Source organism: Marmota marmota, unplaced genomic scaffold (genome assembly GCF_001458135.2).
Source record: "Marmota marmota marmota unplaced genomic scaffold, marMar, whole genome shotgun sequence".
Lineage (NCBI taxonomy): Eukaryota > Metazoa > Chordata > Mammalia > Rodentia > Sciuridae > Marmota > Marmota marmota.
In genome coordinates this window covers 53,045,879-53,062,009 of record NW_026000174.1, presented here as the reverse complement: position 1 = coordinate 53,062,009, position 16,131 = coordinate 53,045,879, and the positions used below count along the sequence as shown (strand labels likewise).

The window sequence follows — 16,131 nt, the reverse complement described above, 5'->3', positions numbered from 1 at the left end:
AGTCTAAGTAATAGGAAGAAGTCAGGCTTAAAGTAATGGATACCAGTTTTTCAAAGTTCTAATTCTTGTCCAAGTTCAACTTCTATCATTAGTAATAAATCCTGTTTGTTGTTTTCCTTGAAGTGACACTGACTTCATTCATTTATGAGGAAATAGATACCAAGCACTCAAGTCTGAATAACCAGTCTGTTTCTTATTGTTCTTCTAAATAATAATAGCCCATGAAAAAAGCAGCTAGTTCAGCTTTAAGCTCAAACAAATGCTTTCTGGTTTGTAGCAGGTGCTTTGTGTGTACTTTCAATTTTATCCAACTAGTAGGAAGACATGCACTCAAAAGGCCAAGATTTAAGAAAACTAATAATGTCTACTCTTCATGAAGGGAAATTCTTAAATGAAATCAGCATTTTTTAAACTTTAAACTGGAAGCGCACGGTGGTGAAGAACACAATGACTACCAGTATAGCTAGGTGACAATGCTTACTTAATTCATGCTACAGTGTCACCAATTTTATTCTCTAGCACTTTTGTAACATCAGTGCAAATCAAAACAGTGCAAACACTGAATAGTCTTATATTATTTTAAAAATAATACTATTGGGGCTGGGGATATAGCTCAGTTTGTAGTGTGTGCCTTGCATGCACATAGCCCTGGGTTCAATCCCCAGCACCACAATATTATAATAATAATAATACTATTGAAGATCCCCCACAAAAGGTTTCATGGACTACCTTCCAGAGATCCAAAGCTTATTCCTCAAGAACTGTGACTCTGAAGAACTCCTCAAATGTCTGTGTACATGTTTGGTACTGACAGAACAGGTGTTTGGCAAAGGAAAGCACAACATTATTAAGTATGTCACATGGTTACTGTCAGGTAAAAGTGCCAGGGAAGCATATGTGAGCATCGCTCATTGAAATGGAAACCATGGTTGAAGGTGGGTGTCCTTGTTATAGTTATCAGCATTATATCCTAAGCAGAGCATTTTAAAAAATAAACAGTGACAACAAAGAAAACTTGGATCAATACAACAAAAATGTTATTAAACTAACCTATGTTCAAGAGAACAAATTCCAAAGTGAAATTCCAAAAATAATGTCAGTAATCTGTAATTCCTATTTATTTTACAGCTTTAAACTTATCTTCATGGAGCTAAAGATCAGATACTAGAATAAGAAAACCAAGATATAAAGGAGAAAGGTAGCATTTCTATAATGTGACTGTGAATCTAATTAGCACCTCCCTGATTTACTTGGGGGCTAAGCACTGTGATAACATCAAGTTTGCATTACATTTTGAAGTGGGTATATATTTTTTTCTTGGTTATTTCTGGTAGTTGAAGTAGATAGAAAGGGAGAAAAACGGGGATAATGAACTAGAGGATTAATTTAGACTCTTTAACCAATACTCTATATACAGATCCTTCAGAACTGAATGTCTAAATTAAAATTCAGCGTCATCTCACTGTTCAGTGAAGACATTCTATCCTTAAAAGACATTTGAGAAAAAGAGTATGAGAAAACAAAAATCACAGAGGAAAAAGATTTCAAACAATGTTTTGCAGAGTCCTAGGTACCACGAAGGTGGTCAGAGTCTACAGTAGGAGAAGGGGTAACCAAGATGGTGGCATTCTCAGCCAGTCAGTGCTTGGATCTGGTTTACCTACTGGGTCCACATAAGATTTATTTGGAACAAATCTTATAAAACAAAATTAAAAACATATGACTGAACCTGACTCTTTTCCATTGGATGTTAAGCTTGAGGTAATAATGATTTTTAAATTAAACAAGTACCCCAACATGCATATACACTGTGAATCCTCCTTTTTTTTTAAAAAAAAAAAAAAAACACAGAGAAAGGGGCAACTTCAAAACAGTATATAAATAAACTAAATCTATTAACAAAAAACACAGAAATTCCAGATTAAAGAATTCCAATATGATAATCTTAATACCCAACAAAAGTAGCTTGCTTAAAATAAGTTATGGAACATTATGCAGCTTTTAAACATGGTGAAGAATATTTAATGGCACTAAAGAATGTTAATGATACATAGCTAAATGGAACAGAGTAGACATAATTGATTTTTTTTAATGTATTTTTTTAATATTTATTTTTTTAGGTGTAGATGGACACAACACAATGCCTTTATTTTTATGTGGTGCTGAGGATAGAATCCGGGTCCCACCCATGCTAGGCGAGTGCTCTACCACTGAGCCACAATCCCACCCCAATTGATCTTATTTTGATAGGAAAATTCCTCTACATATCTTTGCCTAAAGTAAAAAAGACTGGAACTAAAACACCAGGTGGGAAAAAAATCATTAAAATTTTAGAACTCTCCTTTATGTTATTTTAAGTTATCTACATTTCGAATAATAAGCACACATTACATTGTTTAAAAAAGATTTGTCATACAAAATTATTTTGAAGGGTTGTCAAAAAAAAAAAAAAAAAAAGGCCCCCAGAGTGAAAGACATAAGAAACTCTATTCAGCAAATCTCATATGACACATTTACTCTGAAATGGTGCTTCTTCATCAGGGCAGTTATGCCTCAGCAGATGTATGGCAAGGTCTGGAGTCACTCTGGTTGTCATGATGGTGTGAGAGGAGCCACTGGTCATGGACACCACTACACATCCTACAATGCTCAAGACAGCCCTGCACCAAAGAATTATCCAGTCCAAAATGTCAGCAGCACTGAGGTTGAAAAACCCTGTTTTAAAGATCAACTAGAGTAAAAAAAGAGCTTCTTCCCGACAGCCTGGTTAATCCCCAACTTCAGCTGTGACTGTTGACAAGAAGGTAATTAATTCTGACAAAAACAAGCATAGTGGTCTATGTTGGACTGGCCTAATTCAAGTCTCTCCATGTTTCCAAATCAACCTCAGTTACAAAGGGTCTCGACACTTTCCTAGGTCACATTCTAAATACAGCACTAGGAACCAAAGCATATCTCTTTTGTAAAAAATATCCCAGACAATGTTTTATCTGTGAACATTTTAGTAAATTGGTGGTTTGTGTTTACATATTACCATAAGTTCCAAAATGTGTCACATTTCTGTGTATCCAAATGCCACAAGCAAAACTCCATTTTCTTCAGTCTCTTTCAATAAAGCATAGCATTATTTGCCAAAGGCAAGATTCCAGGAACTAAACAGGGAGTTATTTCTTGGATCTTAATTCCATCCGCTGGACGAGTTTAATTTATATACTAAAATATCTTTGTCTACTGTCATGGAAATTTTTAAAAACCAAAAAAGCAGCAGAAACAAGCCAAAGTGGTAATAAGTTGGAAGTCTGAGGAAATATAGGCATAGAATGAATACAAAGTTAACAAAAATAAAAAAAGTCAGATTTTTTTTCATAAATAGCAAAGAAGTCTGAGAGATGGAAAAAGACATTCTAACCTCACTGGCTAGGCATAAGGATATAGCCACACAACAAATGTGTAGCAGGGTGTACACAGAAGGGTCACAGCCAGAAAGCCTGGGTAGGGAGGTATCAGAAGAAATAGTTCATGTTCTGAAATCCTGGACTCCAGTTCCAGCTTACTCTAGTTTTCACTCATCCTGAATTCATCTATGGATCAAGGATGACAAGCACAAAGTCTCAATTTTAAACCCAGAGGATTTTATGAACTAGCAATCCTCCTGTACCTTTGCAAGACAGTTTATTGTTACTCTATAGTTCTCAAAACTTACAATAGATAGTCTATAAAATTACACCAAGGACAATATTTCAACATACGTGAGGATTTGGTTCCATAGTGATTCTTGAATAAGTGTACGGAAGTTCTCCATACCATGCTGTAAGTCTTGGTTGTGGATAAGTTATATCTAAGAGAGAAAATACAGGGCTCTTGAGATGGTTTAGTGCTATTCAAGGTGTACTGACTGTGCGTCAACTATAGGCCTTGCAATGTGCAAGTGGTCAGGAGAAACACAGAGGAAGAGAGGGATGGCCTCTGACCCAGGTTCCAGCATCATGGACATGTTAGGCTTTGGTGAGTAGGACGGGTGGGTAGAGCTAGCAAGGAAGACGAGACAGAGAAGACACAATAGCAGAAACAGCCTGAGCAAAGGCTCTGAGATGAGAACTGTGACTTGTTTGTTTCAGTAATGACATAAACAAGAGTCTCAAAAGGCAGGCTATGGAGCCTGGACCCTTGCAAGCAGGAATTTGTGGCACCAGTGTCCATGAGAAAAACAAGGCAAAGCAATCACCCCTGTGTTCAACACTGCACAAGCCCTTTTGATTCCAAATGAAGGAAAAGGGTTCTGATCAACTGTACCATACAGCTGGCATTAGCCAGAAGTTTTTGATGTTTGAGTTTATTTAGAGAGGAAGCTATCTATAGATCTGCTATTTTTCCCACAACTAATATCAATTACAACCACAGTAAGCAGCAGCAGCTCTGGAGACGTAGCTCACCAGTAAAGTGTATGTTCAGCAGGGGCAAAGTTCTGAGTTTAAGCCTCAATGCCAAAACAAACAAACAAGACAGCTAACCTTGGCAAAGGCCTACTTACTATGTACCAGGCATTCTGTTAAGCGTTTATCATGCCTTATCTCATTTAATTAACACAACCACCATATAAGACAGGTATTATTATTATTAGCTCAACTTAAAGATATAAAAACCAAGCATTAGAGAGTTACTTAACTATAATTTGCTTAAAATTAACAATTACTTTGAATGACAGAGCAAGTATGGTATGCAACCAAAGCTGTGCTGTAGGAACTCTTGGGATTTGGGAGAAAGTTGCCCCATAAAAGCTGACTCCTGTTCTGATGTGTGAATAACAAAAATGAAGTCAGGATACATTGCCTTTCTTTACAGAAAATTTAAATTCACACAATGTGCCAGGAAGGAAACACCGAGCTAGAGCACAGACGACCCCCAGTGACCATCTGTGGCATAACAGGCAGCGTTGGCTGTGGCTGCCTACAGAGGAAGGACAGGCTCCAGGTCAGGTAATAAACTCTGCTTCAGCTTCACAAGTTCAGTGAGTGCTGATGCTGAAACCAGAAGAAACTGGACTCTTCTGGTGAAAGTAAAATGAGAATTAAAAGTCAATAAGAGTAAATGGAAAAAAAATGTATGCCAAATAGGATCAGAAAAAAGAAAACTCTGGACGCCTCCATGAAGAAAGAAGGAAGCTAGCATCTGTGGAAGTAACAGAGGGAGAAACCGACATAAAGGGAGTGTGTCAGCAGTGCAGGCAACCCAGCCTCCCCTGGCCCCTTGTGCTCTCACCATGGCCTCCCTGACCTCTGGGCCTTCTCCAGAGTCTCTTCTGCCTGGAGTATTCCTGTCCCCTGTGACTAGCTACTTCCTGCTCCTCCTCAGGGTGTCAGGTCAAATCTCTGTTTAAGACTGGCTGTGGTGAGCAGAGGCAGAGACAGTGGAAAACACTCTGAGGGAGACCAAGGCAGTGCCACTGTCGCCCCGCAGATCTACTCACCCTCTCTGATGCCCATCCTCTGTTTCCAGGGGACGTCCCGGCAAAGCTGTTCCAACATCCAGTCAGCTTCTTTCAAGTCAAGGAAGCCAGGATACAAGCACACCCTTGAGGCAGAAAGAACTGCTATTAGCTAAAGAACATGGAAAAGATGGGTTAGATGTCTAACCCTGAGCAGTGTTCACCTGGATCCTCCCTCCTGTGGGTAGATGAAGTCATTTTTCCCCTCCACAGCAAGCAAAGGCTAATATCACCCAGGTCACAATGCTCCAAATATAAAATAAATTCCTTCCATGTTAAGCCAAATTAAGGGATATATGAGAGCTTCTACAGACTGATTCAAATACAACTCAGAATTTTAGTACTACCAAATAAAAATACCAAGAATTTAAAGGCCAGAAATTATCAGCATGGTTTTTAGCTGTGAAATCTTGGGAAAGTTAGTTAACTCTCCTGAATCTTGGTTTTCTCATTTACAACCCAAAGATCATACTCATCTTTAGTTTAACAACTAGTGGTCTTTTAAGAGACTATGCCAATTACATGGAAAGACAGAGATCATTAATGACTATATCAAAATAAACAGATGCAAATGAGGATTCTTTCTCTCACTGAATGCATGTTTATTTCAACAATGCCAATTTAGCTCAAAATCATTTTGTGTATCTTTCCAAAGAAATGTTCTGAAAGCCCATGGGATAGTCTCCTGAAGAGCCTTGGTGGCAGCCAATCTTCACTCTGAAGGTGCATTCCATTATTCAAAATTCACCTGAAGCCACAACAAATTAACAATAAGCTGTAACCAAAGTAATGCAACTGGTTCTGTGTAGCTGTTAACTTTGCTTAAAAGGGGAGATTCCAAGCAGGGTGATAATGACAACAGTGCCAACGAACTTTTTAGAGACTTCCAAGTCTAGCAGAAGATCCTCTAAGCAACTCACTTAGATGTGTAAGCTCTGCTATATTTGTTTTGAATGTTTCATTAATTTTATAGTGACAAGTAGCGCACTTATGCATTACGGTGAGGTTTTCAAAATGTTTTTAAAATAATAGCTAATGTCTTGTACTTTAACTACTGAAATCCACCCTAATGTAGCAACATAAATGACATGTGATACTATATAATTAGTATTTGTAAGTAATTCACAAAAAATAATACAATAATAATATAATGCAGCACTCACAGCAGAGAAGCCAAGGATAGACTAAACCCAACTCTAAAATGAAGTTACTATGCAGCTGTAAAAGGACTCAATCTCTCGAGGCTTCTGTTCCTCATCTGAGAAGCTGGGGTAGTAATAGTGACTATATCTGACATGGAGGCTATGAAAATATTTTCACACTAGAATATTATATATTACAAGATTCTTATTCCCCAAGAACTTAAAGTGCAGAAATTACAAGTCTGTTTTAACAGATTATAACTTGGTGATAATTATAGTCCCTTTCAAGTGAGGAGTCACTTACCTAGATACACCTGTGGGTGCCAGGCTGATTTCATACACACCCTCCTTGCTAAAGAAACAAAGGAAAGAGAGGTGTTAGCACGAGGCACTGGGGGAAGGGCTGTCCTCTGGAGTCTTAAACTCTGGCTCACTAAAATCACATAACCAGAGAGCACTAGGAGGGAGGCACAACCCCATCTTCCTCTACCACTGAGATAAGCAGCAAGGTGGTGGTACATCATTAACAGCACTGCGAACAGAACACCGACAGGGTCAGGCCATGGAGACAAAAGTGGAACAAAATCAATTCTCATTCTACTCTCTCATATTTCACCCGTAATTTAGCCTGGAATACATTATACAAAAGGTTATCAATAGAGACAAAGAAATGGAGTATCTTCCCTTTGGAGAATTTGGAATAGGGTGTATTTACATCCTGTAAATAACAAGCACATCCTGGGGCTCTGTGCTTCTGTTGCTTTCAAAGACACGTTAATGTGGTTTCTCCTCTGAGTAAATTCCTTTAATGGCTGCCCAAAATTGCCTTCAAGGTCTTCATGATCTGACTTCCTCTCTGAAAGCTCCCACAGATTCATCATCCTCCAGCAACAACTGACCGTTGGAATCTGCAGAACATACATGTGGCTGCATTTCTAAGCCCGTGCATGTTGGAAGGCCTTCCTGCCATCCAGCATCCCTAACCCAATCCATCTTCAGCTTTGGTACCCTGGAGAATTATAATTTACCCTTCAAAAATTTCACTCAGCCATCACCTATAAACAATTCCTGATCTTGAATCCATGCAAATATTGTTATCAATCTCATCCTGTGACTAGTATTAGTACACACATACCTACCTACTGTTCTACCATGTACAAGATTATAATTTGTTTACATGTCTATTCCATTTTCTAGATGACAGTCCCTTAGGAACAAGGAGTGGGATGGTATAGTTCCCTATTGCCTGCACATAGCAGATGGGCAAAAAAGTTTACTGAAATAAATCAAATGTGGAAAAGTATAGAAATGTTGCAGATGCGCAGGGTGTATTAGACTTGGAAAAAACAGCCCAGACTGGACAGGTCCATCAGTCAAGACAACTGTGTCAGATCCTTCTTACAGAGAATATGCAAAGGGTCAGGTTTCAATATCACCTTCTGTTATAGGAATTAGTAGTTCATGATCTCTGATCTCTTACAGACCCTTTAAGCCAAAAATAAAGAAATTACCTATACAGTCTATACAATAATGCCACATTTCTGTAAATTATCTACATAATCTCCTGGTGTGTGAGCATGAATACAAGTTTTAATATGATATATTTTGGCTTATATTTAGAAACTGGCTCACCCTTAATATGGAACACACTTCTGATTATTAAAAATATAAAATTTTGCAAAGTTAACTTTAGATAACAAGAATTAACAAACCCTAGAGCAAACAGGAATGGATTTTGTCATCCTTCTCTTGACTTACAAACTGACAATTACCTATTTTTTTTTTCAGCCTCAATGTCCCATTTGGAATGGGTTTTGCTTATTCCCTTTATCATCAATGAAGGAAGTGCTATACTAATTTTTTTTTTAAATCAAAGACCATTAGAGCTAGATTAAGCCTTGAGTGATGCAATCCAAATTCTTAATTTTACAGATAAGGAAACTAAAATCCAGAGAGATGGGAAGAACTTAACTAAGGATTAGTTATAAAGTTAACTAGTGACAAATGAAGACTAGATATTTTCCTTGAAGTATGTTGACATTTGTGTTGGTTTCAAATTCTTCTATGTTATGTTATGTTGTTTGGCTTGTATGTTATGTTACTTGGCTATTTCAGTTTGGCTTGTATACAAGCCAAATAATATAACATACAAGCATAAATAGCCAAATAACATAACATACAAGCCAAACTGAAATAGCCAAATAACATAACAGATGGCTCACGGGTAAGAACACACCTAAAGCTAATTTGCTAAAATAAAAGGATAGATTTTTTTAATTTTTTTTTTTTTTTAGTTGGACACAATATCTTTATTTTGTTTATTTTTATGTGGTGCTGAGGATTGACCCAGGGCCTCGCACTTGCTAGGCAAGCGCTCTACGGCTGAGCCACAACCCCAGCCCAGGATAGGTTTTATTGACAATTTATTTATATCAGATGGAAACTGGGAACCAGGAGAGAAGGCAAAGCATCTCTCACCAATTTTGGATAAGAACCATTTTTGACACAGATCAATACAAGAGGAATATTTAGTATCATTTAAATTGCTGTGAAATAATCATGTGGTTTTAATAAATGGGCTGTAAGGTCATTTGGACTGCCGGCAGCTCTCATGAGCACAACTAGTAAAATGGTACTTTCAAGACTTCTCAAAAAGCCATGGTCAGATGACTCAGAAAAAATTCCCCTCTGTCTTTAGCAAGAGATGTCTTAGCTTACTGTCTGCAGATATCAGTGAAATATAGCCAGGAAATCTATACCAGAATCAAAATTTAATGTACTGAGGTCTTGCTGCATTTTCCATATGATCAGCAGATTCAGAAAGTTCTCCCAAAAGATCAAGTTCAAAGACATCTGAGATGGACACATTCCAACCTAAAATTAAGACACTTATTGGGCCATTCTCATCCAGCTAGAAAATTCAGAGTGAGGGAAAGATCCTGGGTTCTCCCTTTCACTGTGGGCAACAATTACAGAAAGGCAGCAAGTTACTTACTCAATCACTCGTGGTTCTGGGGCTCTACGTACTACCTGCAAGGAAACAGGCAGATTTTAATTCTTGAGTGATTCCTAATCCTCAAGGAGACTCATTCACCACATCTTCTCATTTCTGGTCAAAATAAATCAGGTTTATAACTATACCTTTTTTATTCCCACCTCTCACTATCCCATCAGAGACCCTCAATTCCACTCTTCAAAGAAGAGCATTTACTAGCAGACAGAAAAATACAATTAGAATTAATCAATTTTCCCACTGGCCAGGAAAAATCTCCTTTATGTAAAGAAGGAAAAACCTTCTTTACATAAAGGAGATTTAAAAAAAAACAGAAGACATCATATAAAATAAGGACATTTGGTAACTATTTTTGCAATAATTACTCTAGCAAGATGCCTGATTTTTAACTCCTTTTCCCCCCATATTATTAAAAAGTGAGAATTGGGATATAGATCACTTGCCTAACATGTGCAAGGTCCTGCATTCAATCCCCAGCACAGCAAAAAAGAAAAAAATAAATAAAAGAAACATTAAAAAGTGAACCTACTCTTTTTTCAGAAGAGACTCAAGCGTTTTGCTACAATAAATGAAATTTCAATTCAATTCCAACGACATCTGCTGTAGTATCACTAGAGACAGCATGGTTTAGAATTGTGAGAACTCATATTACCCACGCAAGCCCGAATCATGGCATAAGTTCACCCATCTACTAATGGAAGAGTCTCCCTGCCAAAAAAAAAAAAAGGGGGGGGAGATAACATATGACCATAAACTGGGGCAGAATACAAATAATCCTCAGACATATGAGGGAACTGAAATATTTCAAATTCCTTAATTATTATAGAATTTTTGCTCTGCTCTTCATTAGTAAATTTATTCAGTCACTATCTGAGTCCCTGCTATGTTTGTTACTGTTGAAGGAGAAATAAGACTTTACCTGCTGAGGTTCTCTAAACACAAACTCTCTGTCAGACAGATGAGGCTCCTTGTTCCTCCAGGTCTGACTAGAAGTCTGATGGAGATGGCTCCTAGCAGTGGTAGCTGAAACAGGAGAAGGATCACCTTAAGCCAAGGAAAAGTCCATTCCCATAAACTTCTGCTGGGTAAGGACCAATAAAACCCACTTGGAGATGATATCTATGACATCAAAAATTAACTGGTAAAGTCAATAGAAGACCTTGCACACTGTGAAGGGTTTGAGGGTATTGACTAAATATGAGGAACACTAAAGACTGACCTTTAGCTCATCATACACAAAATCAGACAAAATGCCAGCTATGTTTTAAACAATTCCTTAACATCAACTGAAATGGGAGTTTATTATAAGCCAAAAGGATATATAAAAAAAGAGGATGATAGCTGTTCACATCCATGAACACCCACCCCCCCCAAGTCCTACAGGTTCTTGCCTGGCTTCGCAGTAGCCTGGCTCTGGGCAGGGGCAGCCCAGGCTCCCTGCACTCGGGCTCGCCTTCTTTTGTCTTCCATGTTGACCAAAAAGGTTTCTGCTCTGAGCTTTCAGATGATTTCATTCCTGATACAAACCACACAAAGATAGCTGTTTAAAAAAAAAAAAAAAAGCACTTTTAGTTAGGATTGTGAAAGCTTGTCCTATTAAGAGGTAATTATAATCCTCTCAGGCAAAAGAGATGGCTCAACAACAATCAGAGCTTCTACATAAATCCATTTCTGTCATCACAACATCTCAACCAAGGAGCCTACTAAGTCACTTGGGACTGCTGGCTTATCCTTTGGAAGCTCATCATAGTACTTTTACTTCTTTCACAAGGGCATATTAAGAAATTCTAAAACCAAGAACTATCATAAATTACATAAGGAAGCTGTAATACTCCCATTGTCCCCTATATGGACGTTGAGAAATAGGCTAAGATTCAGTTTCCAAGTACATTTCCATATTCCATTATCAAGCATCCCTAGCAGCTTATTAAAAGCATCCATGGGCCAGACACAGTGGAGCATGCCTGTAATCCCTGTGGCTAGGGAGTTTGGGGCATAAGGATCACAAGTTCAAAGCTAGCCTCAGCAACTTAATGAGGCCCCGAGCAATTTAGCAAGACCAAGTCTCAAAATTAAAAAAGGCTGGGGATGTGGCTCAGCATTTAAGTGCCCCTGGGTTCAATCTCTGGTACCAAAAACAAAAACAAAACAAAAAACACCCATGGCAAATGAACCTGGAGGACTTCCTGCTATGTGAATAAGACAGGCATAGAAAGACAAATACTGGTGTAGAATCTAAAACTGTCAAACTCATAAAAGTAAAGAGTAGATGGTGATTATTAGTGGCTAGGGGACAGGGACAGAAGGGGGAATGAAAGACAATGGTCAAAGGGTACAATGTTTCAGTTAGACAAGAGGAGTGTTAGTAATCTAATACATGAAATGGTGACTGTATATTTCAAAATTGCTAAGAATCAATTTTAAATGTTTTTACCACAAAAATGATAAGTATGTTAGGTGATAAATTTATTAGCTTGACTTAATCATTCTATAATGTAAACATATATTGAAACATCAATATGTACCCGATATACAATTATCATTAGTCAGTTAAAAATAAAATTTAAAAAGAAAATCAGGGCACAATGGTATGCACGTGTAATCCCAGTTACTCAAGAGGCTGAAACAGGAAGATAGCAGTTCAAGGCCAGTCTGGGCAACTCAGAAAGACTCTGTCTTAAAGGTGGAAAGTGGGTGCTGGAGATGTGGTGGAGCACCACTGGGTTCAATCTCCAGTATGGCCAGGTGTGGTGGAACACGCCCATAATCCCAGCAGCTTGGGAGGCTGAGGCAAGAGGATCACAAGCTCAAAGCCAGCCTCAGCAACTTAGTGAGGCCCTAAGCAACTTAGGGAAACCCTATATCTAAAATATAAAAAGGGGCTGGGGATGTAACTCAGTGGTTAAGCGCCCCTGGGTTCAATCCCTGGTACCAAAAAAAAAAAAAATCTCCAGTATATTAAAAAAAATTAAAATATCTATGGCCTGCCTCCAGAAAAATCTGATTTAGGATAGATAAAGGTGTTATTCTTTATTATAAAAACACTGTAGGGCTGCGGTTGTGGCTCAGCAGTAGAGCACTCGCCTAGCACATGCAAGGCCCTGGGTTCGATCCTCAGCACCACATAAAAATAAATAAATAAAATAAAGGTATTATGTCCAACTACAACTAAAAATAAAAAATAAAAACACTGCAGATAATGTGCCAGTATGTATGTACAGTTGAGGAAATTAATAGTGGGTATATTAATATTAAAATTTAAATAAGTTCCAGTATTTAATTGAAAAAAATCCACCTCATAACAGCCAGTAACACTGTCTTGATTTTTTTGTCAATAAAAGCTTAACCCATTGTACAGAAGTATTCACAGCTACAAAAAACGAAAACAAAGGAGGTCAGGCCACATGTTCTGAATCTATAACCCGCTTCTTTACGGGTCTTAAAAAGGCTCACATCTCAAGTTCTGTAAATAAAGTAACAAGTTCATTTTATACCTTATTTAGCTTACAGATTCCCAGGTCCCATGCCCCAAACGTTCAGTTCAATAGAGCTGAGCTGGGCCCAGGAATCTTACGTTTAACAATTTATCCTAGATGATAAAAATTACTTCCTTTAATAAGTGGGGAGATGATAGGGGTTGCCATTTGCCTATAGGAGTACATGACATAATTAAAACCAGTTCGCTAGTCCCACGAGATGCGTTTCTCTGTTTGGCATTTTCTCTGAATTAAGGCCTTAAAATCTTAACACAACAACTAGCTGTCATCCCCAAAGGGGCCATGGCCTGCTCACCCGCACACTCCGAGCACAGGGAAGCATGTGATTTGTCAGGGGACAACTGCTGAAAAATCATATTCCAGATCCCCAACCCCACAGTCACTGCACTGTGGAGTCCCAAATCTGCCTGTTAGCCTCCAGCCCGGGATTCCTGTGCAGAGAAAGCTCAAGGCTCCTACTGCAGGCACTCCGGGGCCTGCCAGGACTCGCTCCAACCACATCTGTCAGTTCCCAGCGGCATAACCTGTGACAGATGACTGCCCCTTTCTGAGCCCGCTTCTTCCTCAATATACAGAGAAATCAACACCCCACCCCCTTACGTTGGGGTGCGGATTAAGCGAACCTTGTCCTGGATTAGGGCTGGCTCCTTTCCCTATCTAGACCCTTCTCCTTAAGGAGGCCCAGGATGTGGTCCCAGCGGCCGCCCAGTAACGGACCTCAGGGGCGGCCCTCACACCCCCAGCCCGAGACCCCCAGCGGAAAGCTCGGAGAGCGCACCTGAGGGCGGAGCGCGGCTCGGAGATCCAAAGTCGCTCCGCCTAAAAGCAGCGCCCGGGGGCCTGACCCTCCGCAGCCTGTGGTCCGGCGGGGAACCTTAAGAGTGAAGCACCAACTCGGGCATCTACCAACCACAGGACGCGGCGTCATGCACTTCCTTCAGACGTCACGGGCCAACGCGGCCGCTTCCGGTGCCCGGCTCGGAATCCGGGTAGCTCCACGTGCCCTGCGCCTGGAGGGCCGAGGCGCAGAAGAAGCTGAACCGGGTTGAAGCTGAGGGCGGGGATTGAAGGTGCTTGGGTGCGAGAGGCCGGGGTCTGGCGAGGGAGGAAGTGAAGACACGCCTCCTAAGCCCAGGTCCTGGGGACGTGAACTCCTCGAAACTGGAGATGCGGAAACAGCGACCGTGTCCCAGCGCAGCCTTTGGGAGAGCGAGGGATTTGGAGTACCAGGTCATAGTGCGCCCAACCCACGGATCTGTGTTTTGTCCTGAAACAGTGAAAGCCTAAGATGCGCGTCCTTTATGTTCACATTGCAGCCTGGACTTGCCTGGATCGTAGCACTGACGACTGGACCTGGGACCACGCCTTGTTGGTCTCTGCTCTACAGCGTTAAGCAGGGTTTGCCCGAGTGAACAGACCTAAATTCCAGTCCAAATGCCACCGCTTAGTAGGTGTATATCACCTGGGGCTGATACTCTACTTCTTTTTCTAAATGGGCATGGTTACTGTTGGGAGAATTAAATGAAGTGATGTTTTTAAAGACTTTAGTACAGTGCCCGGAAAACAACAGAAATTCAATAAATCTAAAAAGTGTTAAAGAAGGGTGTCTTCTCTTCACTCCATCTGCGCTCTTGCCTCTTAAAAGTGGCTGTGTTAAGCCGTGCATCTTAAGATGGGAAAGCAGTAAATATAGCACTGAATTTAAGTTAGCTATCGGAACGTGGTCGTTCAGATACCTGATACTAGATAGTGGTTACCTGCAGGAAGCTCAGTGTACCCTATAATTGTACCCATATTGTTGCTACTGTCAAGTCCAATTTTCACAGCATCCATTTCTCTTTGTTATGCTTTCTGACATTGAAGGGAAAATGATTTATCTTAGAACTGAAAGGAGAGGGAGGCCTGACAGTATTTTTCATCTTTTCCCCTCTATCAACTAGTAATTTGCCAATGTCTACTGGCTCAGGAACCTTGGCTATAGCTCCCAAAGGATATTATTTTGTTCTTTTCGATGATTATAGTTTGGGAACAGGAAGAAGTCTGGATTGAGGAGTCCCTACAAGTAATCATTAACACTTGTTCAGCCTCCAAGTTGAATGTTTTTCAAAAATCAATCCATGGCCTGTTTGCATCTGAAATCAATGCATTAAAAAAATCACATGCATGTATTATTAGCTATGCACAAGATGGTTCTGATGCACAGAAAGTTAGAAAACGTCTGGGACACTTGTAGCATTAGAAATCAGTCCAGTTTGTTTGGGACTAAGGGGTTTCTCAGGATACAGGACTTTAAGTGCTAATTACTGGACAGTCCTGAGCAAACAGATGATTGGTCATCCCAGATACAGGTAAGTATATAGTATTAGGAAGATGGTCTTTCTGGTCTGGATGTCCTCGTTTTGGTCTCCTTTTCCTCATTTCTATTTGCAGTACTTGTGTTTTCATCATGGGATGGTGGTAGAGACCATCAGAGAGGAATGAAGACCAGATGTACTATGGATGAACCCACTGATCCTCAGCTTGAAACCCACTCCTCATTGCCTGGATCAGAACACTAGAATGTTTCTCCCTTGTCATTTGGCCCAATGGGCAGTAAGCTTCACCAACAGAGGATACAGGAAGAACACTGAAATAAGAAGGGACTCTTGTTCCTATTTCTACTGTGCTCCTCTCAGCTGAGATCTTCAGTGCACAGTGGCCAGCAGTATGTGATATCACCCTTGAACTCATTTACAATGTTAATTCAGTTTATGGTCTTGCAAGTTTCTTTTGTGAAAGTTAAGGCATCAGTTGGGAAGGAATGGAACCTCCAAACTTGAAGTAAGGACTCTGCTTGGACACAGATAATTGACAGTCTTGAACATCCAATTCACCTGATTCTTTGTTGACTGTGGAAAGTAGCTTTATTACTATGACAGAGGAGACTACTCATTCTTTGCTTGAAAATGCTATGAAACCCTTACCTTGGCCAAATAATTGGAAAAGGGAGGTTCC

At 39.8% G+C, this 16,131-nt stretch overlaps 1 protein-coding gene and 1 long non-coding RNA gene across 3 annotated transcripts in view; one reads left to right on the top strand and one right to left on the bottom strand.

Moving 5' to 3' along the window:
- Positions 1-14,048, bottom strand: part of Alkbh3 (alkB homolog 3, alpha-ketoglutarate dependent dioxygenase) — a 33,772-nt gene extending 19,724 nt beyond the window's left edge. Inside the window, exons 1-7 of one of the 2 annotated variants that reach the window (XM_015477798.2) lie at positions 13,916-14,048; positions 11,032-11,180; positions 10,560-10,663; positions 9,623-9,657; positions 6,932-6,979; positions 5,468-5,571; positions 3,750-3,838 (exon numbers count right to left, since the gene is read on the bottom strand). In XM_015477798.2, coding sequence (XP_015333284.1) covers positions 3,750-3,838; positions 5,468-5,571; positions 6,932-6,979; positions 9,623-9,657; positions 10,560-10,663; positions 11,032-11,110 — 459 coding nt within the window. In that variant the 5' untranslated portion in view covers positions 11,111-11,180; positions 13,916-14,048. Of the gene's footprint in view, positions 1-3,749; positions 3,839-5,467; positions 5,572-6,931; positions 6,980-9,622; positions 9,658-10,559; positions 10,664-11,031; positions 11,181-13,432; positions 13,677-13,915 lie in introns of those variants that run through there. The other variant, XM_015477799.2, reaches the window with a different exon arrangement.
- Positions 14,049-14,091: 43 nt separating this feature from the next.
- On the top strand, positions 14,092-14,735 carry LOC107134521. Its single transcript, XR_001502442.2, has 2 exons — positions 14,092-14,367; positions 14,454-14,735. It is a non-coding gene; the product is annotated as an uncharacterized LOC107134521 (long non-coding RNA).
- Positions 14,736-16,131: the final 1,396 nt, after the last annotated feature.